Source organism: Salvelinus namaycush, chromosome 27 (genome assembly GCF_016432855.1).
Source record: "Salvelinus namaycush isolate Seneca chromosome 27, SaNama_1.0, whole genome shotgun sequence".
Taxonomy (NCBI): Eukaryota; Metazoa; Chordata; class Actinopteri; order Salmoniformes; family Salmonidae; genus Salvelinus; species Salvelinus namaycush.
The window spans coordinates 11600492-11616561 of record NC_052333.1 but is presented as its reverse complement, the minus strand read 5'-3'; the positions used below and the strand labels follow the sequence as shown (position 1 = coordinate 11616561).

General features: G+C 42.3%; 1 protein-coding gene across 4 annotated transcripts; it reads right to left on the bottom strand.

The window, feature by feature from the left end:
- Positions 1-218: 218 nt before the first annotated feature.
- Positions 219-15815, bottom strand: LOC120022825 (mitogen-activated protein kinase 15-like). 4 transcript variants are annotated; one of them, XM_038966835.1, is made up of 15 exons: positions 15285-15810; positions 15010-15126; positions 13258-13356; positions 12934-12963; positions 11823-11913; positions 9210-9340; positions 8864-9027; positions 5736-5875; positions 5530-5587; positions 5267-5404; positions 4599-4704; positions 2326-2665; positions 1997-2130; positions 1292-1444; positions 219-996 (listed from the first exon to the last, which is right to left on the bottom strand). In XM_038966835.1, the coding sequence occupies exons 2-15, from the start codon at positions 15076-15078 to the stop codon at positions 802-804; spliced, it is 1848 nt and encodes a 615-aa protein (XP_038822763.1). In that variant the 5' UTR covers positions 15079-15126; positions 15285-15810; the 3' UTR covers positions 219-801. The 4 variants fall into 4 exon arrangements, with proteins under 4 accessions (XP_038822763.1, XP_038822766.1, XP_038822765.1 ...); XM_038966838.1 differs by lacking the exon at positions 15010-15126 and having other exon boundaries at positions 15285-15808; XM_038966837.1 differs by lacking the exons at positions 15010-15126; positions 15285-15810 and adding an exon at positions 13538-14129.
- Positions 15816-16070: the final 255 nt, after the last annotated feature.

Genomic DNA, 16070 nt, shown 5'->3' with positions numbered 1-16070 from the left:
CGAAACCTAACACAAATGTATATGCTATTTTAATTGAAAACAAATTACATTCACCGTTGAGTGAGCAGTAGTAACATGTTTTGATGTCAATACAATATGACTATGGTAAGACAAACTGTGACTCATACATTTGGGTGTCAGCGTCCTACCTTTATATTAAACTGAGTGGTTGGTGTGTTCTGTACTACCCATGAATATAAAAAATACATTCACACAAAGGTTTAAAAGAAAGTAGTCACAATTGCTTGCGGTCATCTTTTTAATATGAAACTACAGGTTTGCTTTACATACATCAACTGTCAACATTTATTTTACTGTGTTGGAAGCACCATTTTGCATTAAAGTATATTGAATTTGCTTGCCAGGAAATGATGGCTAAAATAGTCATTTACTTATACACAACATTACAAATGTTCCGTTTTACAAAAGTATTGCCTGACTCAATTAACATACATTTACACTGCTATGTCTTGTTCCCTCTAGTTTAGTATAAAGCATTTCGGTGTAAAACACTTGCACATTTAGTTACATTAAACTAAGGGTCCATAGTCTCCATTTCCCAACAAGACATTATTTCATAAAGAAAATGGGGTTAAATTGACTGTTAAATCATTGCCACTTTACTCCATGGATTTCCATCTCCACGGTTACTTCAATCTGTGCTGCTGAACTTTTATGTCTTGGAATAATATTTTCCTCCCCCAACTTTCCACTAGCCTATATCTCCCTGTTCCCTGTCACCTTATCTCTTGGCCCGTCTGATGTTGGACAGTGTCCCATACATCCAACATAGTGTGGTGGTTACTGGTGGTGTCGACTCCTCATAAGGTTGTCCAGTTCTGTCTTGTTGATGGTGCCGTAAGCCTGAGAGTAGCTGCCTAGTTTGGCACGGGGATCCCCGGCAGCCGCCATGTTGGCGTTACACTGGAAAACCTTCTTACTGAACCTGGGAGGAGGGGGCCGTGCCTCTCGTGACTGAGACTGGGACCGCTGGTTCTATATTTACCCCCCAAAAGGACCAGATGGAGAGAAAATCTGGGTTAGAGGGGGAGATTTCAAAATGTTATGAGGGTAAATATGGGACAATACAAGTCCTGTCCAATAACAAGAAGTAGTAGGATTCACTCCACAGCAGCTGAGTTCCCTGTTCCCAACAGGGTGATAATGAAACAGTGGGAAAGGACATTATAGAAGATGATTTATGTATGGCATTGACATAACACCTTAATAGTGACAGCAGCAACAGTATATGAGATCATAGAGTATAACCTTGTTAATATAGCCCACTCACCAGGCGTGCAGAGATGACACACATCCCTGAGGACACAGAGGGCTCGTCTCTGCGGACCAGTGGGTTGTTCTGAGGGTGGGAGATGGTCAGGGAGAAGGAACGGGTACGGCTGACAGGGGCTGAGCGACCGCGCTGCAGAATCTGCTCCATAGACTGACAGATGGGGAGAGAGAGATCAAGAGAGAGACATTATTACATATCTTTTCCCCCCCATGCATTGTATATTTTTCACTGGACACTGCACATAACTTGTGCTGTGTAGTGATCATCAACACAATGTTTGATAAATCAAGAATCTCTGTCTAATACATTTAACTAAACATGCTTGTCTATCCAGTAATCTGTATTTTAGATATTCAAGGTGTCCACTGAATGTTGCTAGACCTCAGTCTGAATTGTGTGTAGTTTAATCCATTCCATTATATTCTGGTATTAACAAGTGACGCTGCAACTAATCACTGAAGATCCTAGAACAAGGATCAAGGACACACTGATTACTTGCACAAACACATACGGTATACATATTACATCATGTATCTTTAGAGGATATAAACTGGGTAATTTATTCTGCAACAATCTTTTTGATTTGTTGCTGATTATTGTTCCCTTGTTGCCGCTTGTATTGTATTAAACATGATCTATTGTATCTGTTGTAACTGAACTCTTTTCTGGGATCTGAGTTTTTCCTATTGCTGTGGTACTTACAACAATGTTGCGAATAGCGCCCTCTGCTGGCGGTACAGATACATTTTCATTACTCGTCTGTCCCTCCAGTTCCCTGCTGGCAGTACCGGAGCGAAAATAGTGAGGTGGTCCAGCCAGATTTCGAACAAAACCATCTGCATGAGAGAAATATAAGATAGTATGTGTCTGTGTGTATGAAGTATGAAAGTGTGTGTGAATATAGGGGACCAAATCAAATAAAAATGTATTTGTCACTTACCGTGAAATGCTTACATACAAGCCCGGAGGGGATGGCTGCAGTTTCACTGCCTCCTAAACAATTGTGCTATTTTGTGTGTTAGTGTACTCACTGGCAATGTGTGTGATGGGATTATATGTAGTCTTTCCCATGACGGGGCTAGCTGCAGGGCTGGTCCTTTCCAGGGACGGCTGGATGGACACAGGTACTGGGATAGGTACGGTGATAACTGGACGAGCAGCCTGGTGTTCTGTCTTATCATGAGGGGATTTAACCCTAAGGTCCCCTCCACCATTACCAGACACTGGCTCCAGCCCTCCTTTGTCCTTCCCAGTGGGCCTTTCCCTCCCATGGTCTCCACTGTCACACCCAGACATAGAGACAGGCTCCTCTTTCTTCCTCGGCATTACATGACGTGGCATTCTCCTTGTGGTCCTCTTCTCTAGAATCATCTTTTTCACAGGACAGATGAAAAAGTCACAGTATCTACAATATTTTTTATCTGTCATTCATATATATATATATATACATATATATATATATATATATATATATATGAATGACAGATAAAAAAAATATATATATATACACACTGCTCAAAAAAATAAAGGGAACACTAAAATAACACATCCTAGATCTGAATGAATGAAATATTCTTATTAAATACTTTTTTCTTTACATAGTTGAATGTGCTGACAACAAAATCACACAAAAATTATCAATGGAAATCAGATTTATCAACCCATGGAGGTCTGGATTTGGAGTCACACTCAAAATTAAAGTGGAAAACCACACTACAGGCTGATCCAACTTTGATGTAATGTCCTTAAAACAAGTCAAAATGAGGCTCAGTAGTGTATGTGGCCTCCACGTGCCTGTATGACCTCCCTACAACGCCTGGGCATGCTCCTGATGAGGTGGCGGATGGTCTCCTGAGGGATCTCCTCCCAGACCTGGACTAAAGCATCCGCCAACTCCTGGACAGTCTGTGGTGCAACGTGGCGTTGGTGGATGGAGCGAGACATGATGTCCCAGATGTGCTCAATTGGATTCAGGTCTGGGGAACGGGCGGGCCAGTCCATAGCATCAATGCCTTCCTCTTGCAGGAACTGCTGACACACTCCAGCCACATTAGGTCTAGCATTGTCTTGCATTAGGAGGAACCCAGGGCCAACCGCACCAGCATATGGTCTCACAAGGGGTCTGAGGATCTCATCTCGGTACCTAATGGCAGTCAGGCTACCTCTGGCGAGCACATGGAGGGCTGTGCGGCCCCACAAAGAAATGCCACCCCACACCATGACTGACCCACCGCCAAACCGGTCATGCTGGAGGATGTTTCAGGCAACAGAACGTTCTCCACGGCGTCTCCAGACTCTGTCACGTCTGTCACATGTGCTCAGTGTGAACCTGCTTTCATCTGTGAAGAGCACAGGGCGCCAGTGGCGAATTTGCCAATCTTGGTGTTCTCTGGCAAATGCCAAACGTCCTGCACGGTGTTGGGCTGTAAGCACAACCCCCACCTGTGGACGTCGGGCCCTCATACCACCCTCATGGAGTCTGTTTCTGACCGTTTGAGCAGACACATGCACATTTGTGGCCTGCTGGAGGTCATTTTGCAGGGCTCTGGCAGTGCTCCACCTGCTCCTCCTTGCACAAAGGCGGAGGAAGCGGTCCTGCTGCTGGGTTGTTGCCCTCCTACGGCCTCCTCCACGTCTCCTGATGTACTGGCCTGTCTCCTGGTAGCGCCTCCATGCTCTGGACACTACGCTGACAGACACAGCAAACCTTCTTGCCACAGCTCGCATTGATGTGCCATCCTGGATGAGCTGCACTACCTGAGCCACTTGTGTGGGTTGTAGACTCCGTCTCATGCTACCACTAGAGTGAAAGCACCGCCAGCATTCAAAAGTGACCAAAACATCACCCAGGAAGCATAGGAACTGAGAAGTGGTCTGTGGTCACCACCTGCAGAACCACTCCTTTATTGGGGGTGTCTTGCTAATTGCCTATAATTTCCACCTGTTGTCTATTCCATTTGCACAACAGCATGTGACATTTATTGTCAATCAGTGTTGCTTCCTAAGTGGACAGTTTGATTTCACAGAAGTGTGATTGACTTGGAGTTACATTGTGTTGTTTAAGTGTTCCCTTTATTTTTTTGAGCAGTATATATATATATATATATATATATATATATATACACACACACACACACATACATACATACATACATACACACAGTCATAATCCCCTGAAAGGAATTAGTTTAACACTGTATTAGTAACTGTTAAACACTTGGCAGTAATGGTCCACGCTAAGCGAACCAAACACAGAACACGAGACAGGTGTTCAGTTCATCATCCTCTCTCCCCTCAGTATTACCTCATACAGTTTATTACGGTACTGAACCACCGACAACTGGACATCATCATCCACAGGCAAGATCACATCAGAGTTCAGACGTGGCTCCTTGGCTGGGTTGTGGAATCTCCAGTGACATGAAGAGGAAAAACGCAAAGATGACAACGCAACACAAATAGATGTATCCATTGTTAAATCCAAGACTAGCCATGCATACTGACTTGACAAATCGCGCTACTCAGTAACATTGTAACTTAAACAAACAAAACGGAAAACACTTTGGCTGTATCCCGAACGGCACACTATTCCCAATATAGGGACCCTGGTCAAAAGTAGTGCACTATGTAGGGGACAGGGTGCCATTTGGGAAGCAGCCTACATACTGTATATAGTAACAGGCGTGAACTTAAACCCTTTGTTTATAACAGAAATGATAAGCATTGGCATCACTAGAGGATTCATGCATTATGTCATCAAACAGCTTTGCTTGCTCTTTGGGCTATAGGCTGGGTTACTCTAAAGCTCCTTGTGACAACTGCTGATTTAAAAAGGACTTCAAAAAACACATTTAACTGGACATGAATGATAACCATGTATGAAATGGATGCTGGAGCACAAAAGCCTATATAAAGCTCCTATAAAGCACATTGCACTACATTTTAATGTATGAGATGTGCTGTATAAGGTACCTGGAGACGTAGAGGTGCTGCAGGGCCTGCTCAGCGGTCAGCCTCTTGTCTGGGTTGAACACCAGCAGGCGACGCACCAGGTCTAGGGCATCTGAAGGCACCGACGATTGCAGAAGATCCTCTAGAGGCACCTGGGGCCTGGACCCAGACAAATACAGTGCAGCGCAGTGAATACATGTCTACAAATGTCTAGACAGCTGACTCAGCACCTTTATATAGACGTTTACTTCTGTTGGACCCAGTATATTTCCACTATGACTTACTTCAGTAGCATCCTCTGAATCACAGAGGCACCATACTCAGATCTGATCGAAAGTACGTCTGAAAACAAAATCACAAATCACTACTAAGGTAATGATCAGTTGGTCAGTTAGGGGCATAACAACTTGATTCCTACTACTAGTGCTCAACAACCAAATAGCACACGAGCAATGATCTGTGAACCCTGCAGCGAGGACTTAATACTCACCCTCTGGGCTAGGGTGTGGAATTGAACTCATGATTTTCTCTATCTGGTTGATGGTGGAAGTTCCAGGGAAAAGGGGCTTCCCAAGTAGCATCTCTCCTAGGATACAACCTATACTCCACATGTCTACGCCCTTTGTGTATCTGTAGAAGAAATCAAAGAATTTTCATGGACTGACTTCCAATATGCAAGTTTCTGCATGGCTACTACTTACTCACATCAAGTACATTGATGTCGCCAAAGGGCAACTCATTTTAACATTACAAACGAACAATAACAATATTTAATTTGTACAGCGCATTTCTCACCCTCAGCCCACATAATTTTCAATGACAGAGAGAGAAAGAGATAAACATATACATTAAAAAGTGGAGAAAAAAAAAAATATATATATATATACTTCATATATTATATACTTCATATACTCATAGTTGATTAAAATCACATGACGCACACCAGATTATGTTTTGTATGGATGCGGCCATTTTATTTTATATGGATGTGTGCATTTCACCTTATATATATATATAAAAAAAAATTTACAAGGTGAAATGCACACATCCATACAAAATAAAATGGCCGCATCCATACAAAACATAATCTGGTGTGCGTCATGTGATTTTAATCAACTATGAGTAGGAAATGCCTACTCAATATTGGTTAAATCAGATGATAGAAAAGCGCCATTTTCACAAATGTTGATGTTGGGGGTGGAGCTGGAGATGATGAATATGAAGTATATAGATACACTGCTCAAAAAAATAAAGGGAACACTTAAACAACACAATGTAACTCCAAGTCAATCACACTTCTGTGAAATCAAACTGTCCACTTAGGAAGCAACACTGATTGACAATAAATTTCACATGCTGTTGTGCAAATGGAATAGACAAAAGGTGGAAATTATAGGCAATTAGCAAGACACCCCCAAAAAAGGAGTGATTCTGCAGGTGGTGACCACAGACCACTTCTCATTCCTTTGCTTCCTGGCTGATGTTTTGGTCACTTTTGAATGCTGGCGGTGATCTCACTCTAGTGGTAGCATGAGACGGAGTCTACAACCCACACAAGTGGCTCAGGTAGTGCAGTTCATCCAGGATGGCACATCAATGCGAGCTGTGGCAAAAAGGTTTGCTGTGTCTGTCAGCGTAGTGTCCAGAGCATGGAGGCGCTACCAGGAGACAGGCCAGTACATCAGGAGACGTGGAGGAGGCCGTAGGAGGGCAACAACCCAGCAGCAGGACCGCTACCTCCGCCTTTGTGCAAGGAGGTGCACTGCCAGAGCCCTGCAAAATGACCTCCAGCAGGCCACAAATGTGCATGTGTCAGCATATGGTCTCACAAGGGGTCTGAGGATCTCATCTCGGTACCTAATGGCAGTCAGGCTACCTCTGGCGAGCACATGGAGGGCTGTGCGGCCCCACAAAGAAATGCCACCCCACACCATGACTGACCCATCGCCAAACCGGTCATGCTGGAGGATGTTGCAGGCAGCAGAACGTTCTCCACGGCGTCTCCAGACTCTGTCACGTCTGTCACATGTGCTCAGTGTGAACCTGCTTTCATCTGTGAAGAGCACAGGGCGCCAGTGGCGAATTTGCCAATCTTGGTGTTCTCTGGCAAATGCCAAACGTCCTGCACGGTGTTGGGCTGTAAGCACAACCCCCACCTGTGGACGTCGGGCCCTCATACCACCCTCATGGAGTCTGTTTCTGACCGTTTGAGCAGACACATGCACATTTGTGGCCTGCTGGAGGTCATTTTGCAGGGCGCTGGCAGTGCACCTCCTTGCACAAAGGCGGAGGTAGCGGTCCTGCTGCTGGGTTGTTGCCCTTCTACGGCCTCCTCCACGTCTCCTGATGTACTGGCCTGTCTCCTGGTAGCGCCTCCATGCTCTGGACACTACGCTGACAGACACAGCAAACCTTTTTGCCACAGCTCGCATTGATGTGCCATCCTGGATGAACTGCACTACCTGAGCCACTTGTGTGGGTTGTAGACTCCGTCTCATGCTACCACTAGAGTGAGATCACCGCCAGCATTCAAAAGTGACCAAAACATCAGCCAGGAAGCAAAGGAATGAGAAGTGGTCTGTGGTCACCACCTGCAGAATCACTCCTTTTTTGGGGGTGTCTTGCTAATTGCCTATAATTTCCACCTTTTGTCTATTCCATTTGCACAACAGCATGTGAAATTTATTGTCAATCAGTGTTGCTTCCTAAGTGGACAGTTTGATTTCACAGAAGTGTGATTGACTTGGAGTTACATTGTGTTGTTTAAGTGTTCCCTTTATTTTTTTGAGCAGTGTATATACACACACACACACACACACACACACACACACACACACACGCATATACATACACTACCGTTCAAAAGTTTGGGGTAACTTAATTTTTGTCCATTAAAATGACATCACATTGATCAGAAATACAGTGTAGACGGCAGATTTTTACAGCTGGAAAAGCAAGAGCCAATTTGCGCTGTTCTGTGTTGAGAGTAGTACACAGCGTTGTACAAGATCTTCAGTTTCTTGGCAAATTCTCACATGGAATAGCCTTAATTTCTGCGAACAAGAATAGACTGACGAGATTCATTAGAAAGTTCTTTGTTTCTGGCCATTTTGAGCCTGTAATCGAACCCACAAATGCAGATGCTCCAGATACTCAACTAGTCTAAAGAAGGCCAGTTGTATTGCTTCTTTAATACTCACAACAGTTTTCAGCTGTGTTAACACAATTGCAAAAGGGTTTTCTAATGATCAATTAGCCTTTTAAAATGATAAACTTGGATTAGCGAATACAAAGTGCCATTGGAACACAGGAGTGATGGTTGCTGATAATGGGCCTCTGTACGCCTATGTAGATATTCCATTAAAAACAAATCTGCCATTTCCAGCTACAATAGTCATTCACAACATTAACAATGTCTACACTGTATTTCTGATCAATTTGATGTTATTTTATTGGACAAAAAAATAGCTTTTCTTTCAAAAACAAGGACATTTCTAAGTGACCCCAAACTTTTGAACGGTAGTGTATATTATTTTCAAGCCTAAAGGAATGGCTCAGATTCTTGGGAAAAGTAGGCCGTACAGTGCACTGCTCCATGTAATCCCAGTGCGTGTGTACCTTGAGGAGCCCAGCAGGATCTCAGGAGCTCTGTACCACCGCGTCGCCACATACTCTGTCAGCGCCGGGTTCCCAGCATCCTCCTGGATCTGGCAGAGAGACCTCGCTAAACCGAAGTCACAAAGTTTCACAAAGCAATCCGTGTCAAGTAGAATATTGGAGGGCTATGGGAAGAGAAAACCCAATTCAATCATGTCATCAAAATAGTTATTCTCCAGATAAACAAAAGAAGAATTGGATAGCGTCACCCATACTGGTGGCACCAGCACATCTTCAAATGCAATAATGTCATAATCTCAATATGCACAGTTCTTAGTACATTGACAATTTAACCATTGTACTGTACCTTCTGGTCTCTGTGGATGACATTGCCTGAGTGCAGGTATTTGGTGGCCTTGAGGAGTTGATGCATAACATAGCGTTTATGGATGTCTTTCAGCAGGTTGCCTTTCTTTATCACCGCATGCAGGTCGGTGTCTGCAACACACAGGTGGTAAAAACACTAATAACCAACAGGAATCGTAACCAAATTAAATCATCCAGAATTGAACATTCATTCATACCACACTTAGAATAATGACACTTTGAAAACACCTTTCCACAAACACACAATGAACCACAAACACAAGATTAATTTAGCAGTCAAGTGAATGACAAATCAGACATGTCACGTTTCCCATAAACAATCTACGCACTCCTGCAGTGACCCCAAAATGTTAGCAGGTGTGGCGGTGGGCGAATGCCAGGGGCACCAGGTGCAGTGATGCGGGTCCACACACTAAGAGATTAGACTGCAGGGAACAGAGAGAAGTCCAATGTGTGGACTCAGCATGCATAGTAGGCAGCCAAGAAGAGAGGAGCCCTCCCCCATCACCCTTTACTCTGGTGCCAGGTTTAAACTGCTGAATAACCTTGCAGCTTGCATGCCTGCATTCTTTGTGCTGTTATTTTAAAATGGCCGACCCAATCAAATTTAGCACAGGGTAGGTGGCCAATAATAAATACTGTGGCAAAGCCTTGAAAATGTATTTTTGTGGGCATCAGGGTGATTTACACAATCAAGAGTTGTCAATGCAAGCATCATGCATGTACAGTACCAGTCAAAAGTTTGGACACACCTACTCATTTAAGGGTTTTTCTTTATTTTTTCTATGTTCTACATTGTAGAATAATAGTGATGACATCAACACTATCAAATAACACATATGGAATCATGTAGTAACCAAAAAAGTGTTAAACAAATCAAAATATATTTTAGATTATTCAAAGTAGCCACCCTTTGCACACTCTTGGCATTCTATTAACCAGCTTCATGAAGAATGCTTTTCCAAATGTCTTGAAGGAGTTTCCACATATGCTGAGCACTTGTTGGGTGCTTATCCTTTACTCTGCGGTCCAACTCATCGCAAACCATCTCAATTGGGTTGAGGTCGGGTGATTGTGGAGGCCAGATCATCTGATGCAGCACTCCATAATTCTCCTTCTTGGTCAAATAGCCCTTACACAGCCTGGAGGTGTGTTTTGGGTCATTGTCCTGTTGAAAAACAAATGATAGTCCCACTAAGTGCAAACCACATGGGATGGCATATCGCTGCAGAATGCTGTGGTATCCATGCTGGTTAAGTGTGCCTTGAATTCTAAATAAATCACAGACAGTGTCACTAGCAAAGTACCCCCACACCATCACACCACCTCCATGCCTCACGGTGGGAACCACACATGCGGAGATCATCCGTTAACCTACTCTGCGTCTCACAAAGACATGGAGGTTGGAACCAAAAATATCAAAGGACAGATTTACACCAGTCTAATGTCCATTGCTTGTGTTTCTTGGCCCAAGCAAGTCTCTTCTTATTATTGGTGTCCTTTAGTAGTGGTTTCTTTGCAGCAATTCGACCATGAAGGCCTGATTCATACAGTCTCCTCTGAACAGTTGATGTTGAGATGTGTCTGTTACTTGAACTCTGTGAAGCATTTATTCGGGCTGCAATCTGAGGTGCAGTTAACTCTAATAACTTATCCTCTGCAGCAGAGGTAACTCTGAGTCTTCCTTTCCTGTGGCAGTCCTCATGAGAGCCAGTTTCATCATAGCTCTGATGGTTTTTGTGACTGCACTTGAAGAAACTTTCAAAGTTCTTGAAATTTTCCAGATTGACTGATCTTCATGTCTTAAAGGGGCGGCAGGTAGCCTTGTGGTTAGAGCGTTGGGCCTGTAGCCGAAAGGTTGCTGGATCGAATCCCCGAGCTGACAAGGTACAAATATGTCCTCTGCCCTTGAACAAGGCACTGTTCCCCGGTAAGCCGTCATTGTAAATAAGAATTTATTCTTAACTGACTTGCCAAGTCAAATAAAGGTTACATTTAAAAACAATTAAAATAACTTACAAGTAATGATTGAGCTGCTGATTTGCTTATTGAGCTGTTCTTGCCATAATATGGACTTGGTCTTTTACCAAACAGGGCTATCTTCTATATACCACCCCTACCTTGTCACAACACAACTGATTGGCTCAAACACATTAAGAAGGAAAGAAATTCAACAAATTAACAAGGCACACCTGTTAATTGAAATGCATTACAGGTGACTACCACCTGAAGCTGGTTGAGAGAATGCCAAGAGTGTGCAAAGCTGTCATCAAGGGAAAGGGTGGCTACTTTGAATAACCTCAAATATATTTTGATTTGATTAACACTTTTTTGGTTACTACATGATTCCATTTGTGTTATTTCATAGTTTTGATGTCTTCACTATTATCTACAATGTAGAAAATAGTACAAATAAAGAAAAACCCTGGAATGAGTACAGTAGGTGTCCAAACATTTGACTGGTACTATATATCTGTTATTACCAAATAGGCATTTTATATGATACCATCTCACATATCACCACATTCCTCAAGTGAAATCAAATGAATATTCAAAATGGATGTAAACAGATAATCCACATAAGAGTCCTCACCCATGTATTCAAAGACCAGGTAAATATCTTTGTCATTTTGAGCTCTGATGACATTCAGCAGTTTGACGATGTTGGCATGATCGCCAAACTCCTGCAGGGAGAAATACATAACAGTTTAGATAATGCGCACACACACACACACACACACACACACACACACACACACACACACACACACACACACACACACACACACACACACACACACACACACACACACACACACACACACACACACACACACACACACACACCTCAAAGACCACCGTAATTGAGTGAAATTAATGTTAAGACTGCAAATCTTCTTAGGGATAGTGACATAACCAACACCACCTAGACTGTTCTTAACGTTTAGATGCAAACCCTCTCCACTATGGTGCCAGTGTTTCTGTGGGAGATGACAATAGCAGATTATGGACACTGACACACAGTTTACGGACTTGGCCTCTGTTTTTCCTGGCCGCAGAGGATGGGAACAAAAACTGACCACACTGTTTTCTTTTCCCTGTGTGACCAGTTTTCTGTTCACTTTCAATAGGTCAGAATATATGGCCACCCTATGGATGATTAACTAAGCACCAAATCACACTGCAAACTGTCCACAATACTGTTAGTAGTCTCTTTAAAATGGTACAGGTGTTGTATCTGTGAACCTGGACTAAGGCTTCTGTTCAACTATAGAATAAACTAAACAAAACTGTCTCTGTCTGGACTATGAGTCTTTAACATATGGAATTATTTTATGCATTCATTACAAAACCATGCCATAAAAATGTTCATGTCCATTTTGTTATGTGTAATCTCTGGTGGACAGGCTACGTTTGTGAGATTTTCGGTTCTAGGTTGCCCAGAATATGTTATACACAATTTTAGATACAACAGTTCAGCACTTGGCAGGGTCTAATCAGCATCAAGGAGTCTTCCTGAAAAGCAGGAGCCATCTGGTGTTTACATTACGGTATGCAAACACGGTCCCAGTGTACACAGCAACATGACCATTCCACTCAGGCTATATACACTAGCTGGCTGCGGTTGTGCTCCATTTCAAACAATTGAACCACTCACTTCAATTTTCCGATTGTTGCTAACTGAAATAGATATTCATTCTTACCTGAAGAAACATTATTTCTCTGAATGTCCTCTGTGGAGAAAAAACAACATTGGGAAGATGTAGGAAAGGCCAAAGTCCTTTTAATTGTATTTAATCATTAACGGACAAAATGAAACAAGTTGTTTGAGAACCCCTGGCCCTTACAGTATTGCCATAAAATTATAATTAGATATAGTCAAGGTTGTTGAACAGGGACTTTTTTGTTACGCTCCTCAAACTTTCACAACATATATTAAGAGATCATACCTTTGTAGCTACATCTAATTAGTGGCAGACAAAACTAGCAGCCAATGTCAATGAACAATATCATCATGTATCACAAACCTGGGCATCAGTCCTATTCCTGAAGGCATCAAATATTTTCTTTACAGCCACAACTTCTCCTGTCTGTCTGTCCACAGCCTTCCATACAATCCCATATGCCTGGACACAGAGTGGATAAAGAGATACAAAACTGATAGTGAATCATTATCAGGATTAAAAAGTAAAACAAAGCAGCCACAGTACTGTAGTTGAGCCCTAAGATAAACTCAAAGCACAATATTGGAAACACAGGGAAGTAGAGTGGAGAGTAAGGAAAGAAAACATTCTAGGGAGCGATTACCAAGCACTTTTAGAGTCAGCAGCACACCGAGGAGAGGTGACTGGTTATGACATCAATGGGTGAGAAGAGAAGACATAATCAGGGAACACTAGACACTGGTCCCTCTGGCGTCAGTGACTTCCTGCTTAGCGAGCATAGCAAGGCTAACTTTAATACTGTCAGACAGACTGAAAACTGGGGAAATAAGGTTATTCAAGGAATACTTTTGGGGGAAGGTTACGGTCTTGGAACTTATAATGGTACTCTTGGTATTGTAACCTAGGAATAGTGCACATCGGTTTTTTCCCCCCTTGGGTAAAATTGAATTGTAGTAAACGTGCCGAAAGCTCACTCCACAGCTAGCTTGAAATGTTGCCGATGGAGCTATCCAATTGGTGCCTTTTGTATAGCTCAAACAGTTGGTACGTTGTCAAGGAGGAGGGTCACGTGTGTTTGCGAGAATACGATCACTGGTTCGAGCATGGTATGTGGGCAGGGACAGTGGAGGAAGACGTACTGTGAGCAGCACACTGATGTCGGTTTCATTACTGTATTATTGACTGTATGTTTGTTTATTCCATGTGTAACTCTGTGTTGTTGTATCTGTCAAACTGCTTTGCTTTATCTTGGTCAGGTTGCAGTTGTAAATGAGAACTTGTTCTCAACTAGCCTACCTGGTTAAATAAAGGTGAAATAAAAAAATGAACACCTGTGTAATAGGACCCATGGCCTCCCCTCAAGGGAAGGTTCTAGGTAGTATTGTGTGACGCATCTACATGACTCAACAGTTTGCCACCTGGCACTATACAGTTCAGAGATATAATAAGCATCAGGGAGGCTTGAAAAAACTAAACAAAAGCTTTGGACTCAGAAGTCAGGGATTTTTCTATTTCCCTAGTATCAAAGTCTGCTGATCTGGCTGAAAGAAATGTCTTGTTCTGAAAACATGTATAATCCTCCAGTTTATGACATCAGTATTCACAGAGACAAAGTTTGGGGAATTTTATGAATTGTTCTTAAAGGAATGACTAGGGAGGTAAACGTGAAAAGTAGCAATGTGTGTAATTCAATGACTATTTCTATAAAATAAAATGGATTTCAAAAGCGACTTTTGTTACTATTTCTTTAGTTAGTACTAATCACGTCAATCAAATCCATACCATGACACACAACCACTTGTTCTTTGTATTTATTTGCTTGACAGCAGTGAGTGTGCAATTTATATATATTTTTTATTAATTTACCTTTATTTAACTTGGCAAGTCAGTTAAGAACAAATTCTTATTTACAATGACGGCCTACCCCAAACCTGGACGTGGCTGGGCCAATTCTGCGCCCCCCTATGGGACTTAATTACCGCCGGATGTGATACAGCCTGTCATTCATGAGTTTGACTTTCACATTACTATTGTCAGATGCTTATTTATTTTTTTTACAACAAATGCATTTTTCCCCCATAACTATAAAGACTGGGGACAGACAAAATGACTTACCCCCTTTCCAAGTCTTTTCTTTATTTCATATTTCATAGAAATATGATCCTCCACTTCCGTGACGTTCATCCTAATTCTTTGTTTAGATAGTTAACTCTTATGCAATGTTTTTCATTCCTTTTTGGTAATTACAAAGTAACAGTCAGACACAAGTAGAAATTCTGCAAGGAAACACTTGAATCATCTGTTTTCAGAACGTTCATGATCAAGGCAACAATGTATCAACTTCCTTTGCAGCTGCAATCTCCATATGACTACACAAAAAAATGTAATACCTTTCGTTTGAAGGAGTTGTTGAATATAAACAGTTAGCTAAATACAAAATCACGATTCATGTGTTGCTGTTTGGCAGGCAGTTCTGCTTGCAGCAGCGCGCTAACTAGCTTCTTTGAACTTCTGAGCTAATGGCTAATGGTTATTGATCAATCACTGTCGTTTCCCACCGATACATTCCTAAACAAATATCTCCCTCCCGAAAACTACCGATGGTCTTCTTTGAAAGTTCTGAAACAGTCCGGTTCAAGGATATCGGCGACAGGTGTTGATTGCTGGATACAAACAGGCATATCGGTTCGTTTTGTAATTGTTTTTGTCGTCCTGGAGACGCAACTACATGCTGCTGTACGGTTTCCGAAGTCAAAATGTACTATATCGTAACAATTAATGGGGGAAAAAACGCTTTTTGGTCTTAATTTAAGGTTAGGCATTAGGTTAGCAGTATGGTTAAATTCACGATTAAAATAACTTTTTAATTATATCAATTGTAGAAATAGGCGGGGGTTATGACTTTGTGGCTGTGGTAACTAGTGACAACCGTTCCAAAAGCTTTTAAAGGAGCCGTATGCTTTATTTTATGAATCGATAAATGGGATGCACTGTTGAGCGCTACATCCCGAGGAGTTCGTGCTGACTGTACGGAGATTGTGATAGCCGGTTAAATGGCATCCCTTGAGAAGGCAAGAACAAGATGTATGTCAGGAGAAGTGCAGTATTATCATAAGGCGACATATACTTGGAATACGGAGGAGGAATGGAGGGAAAAAGAGGCTGAGGAGGTCGAA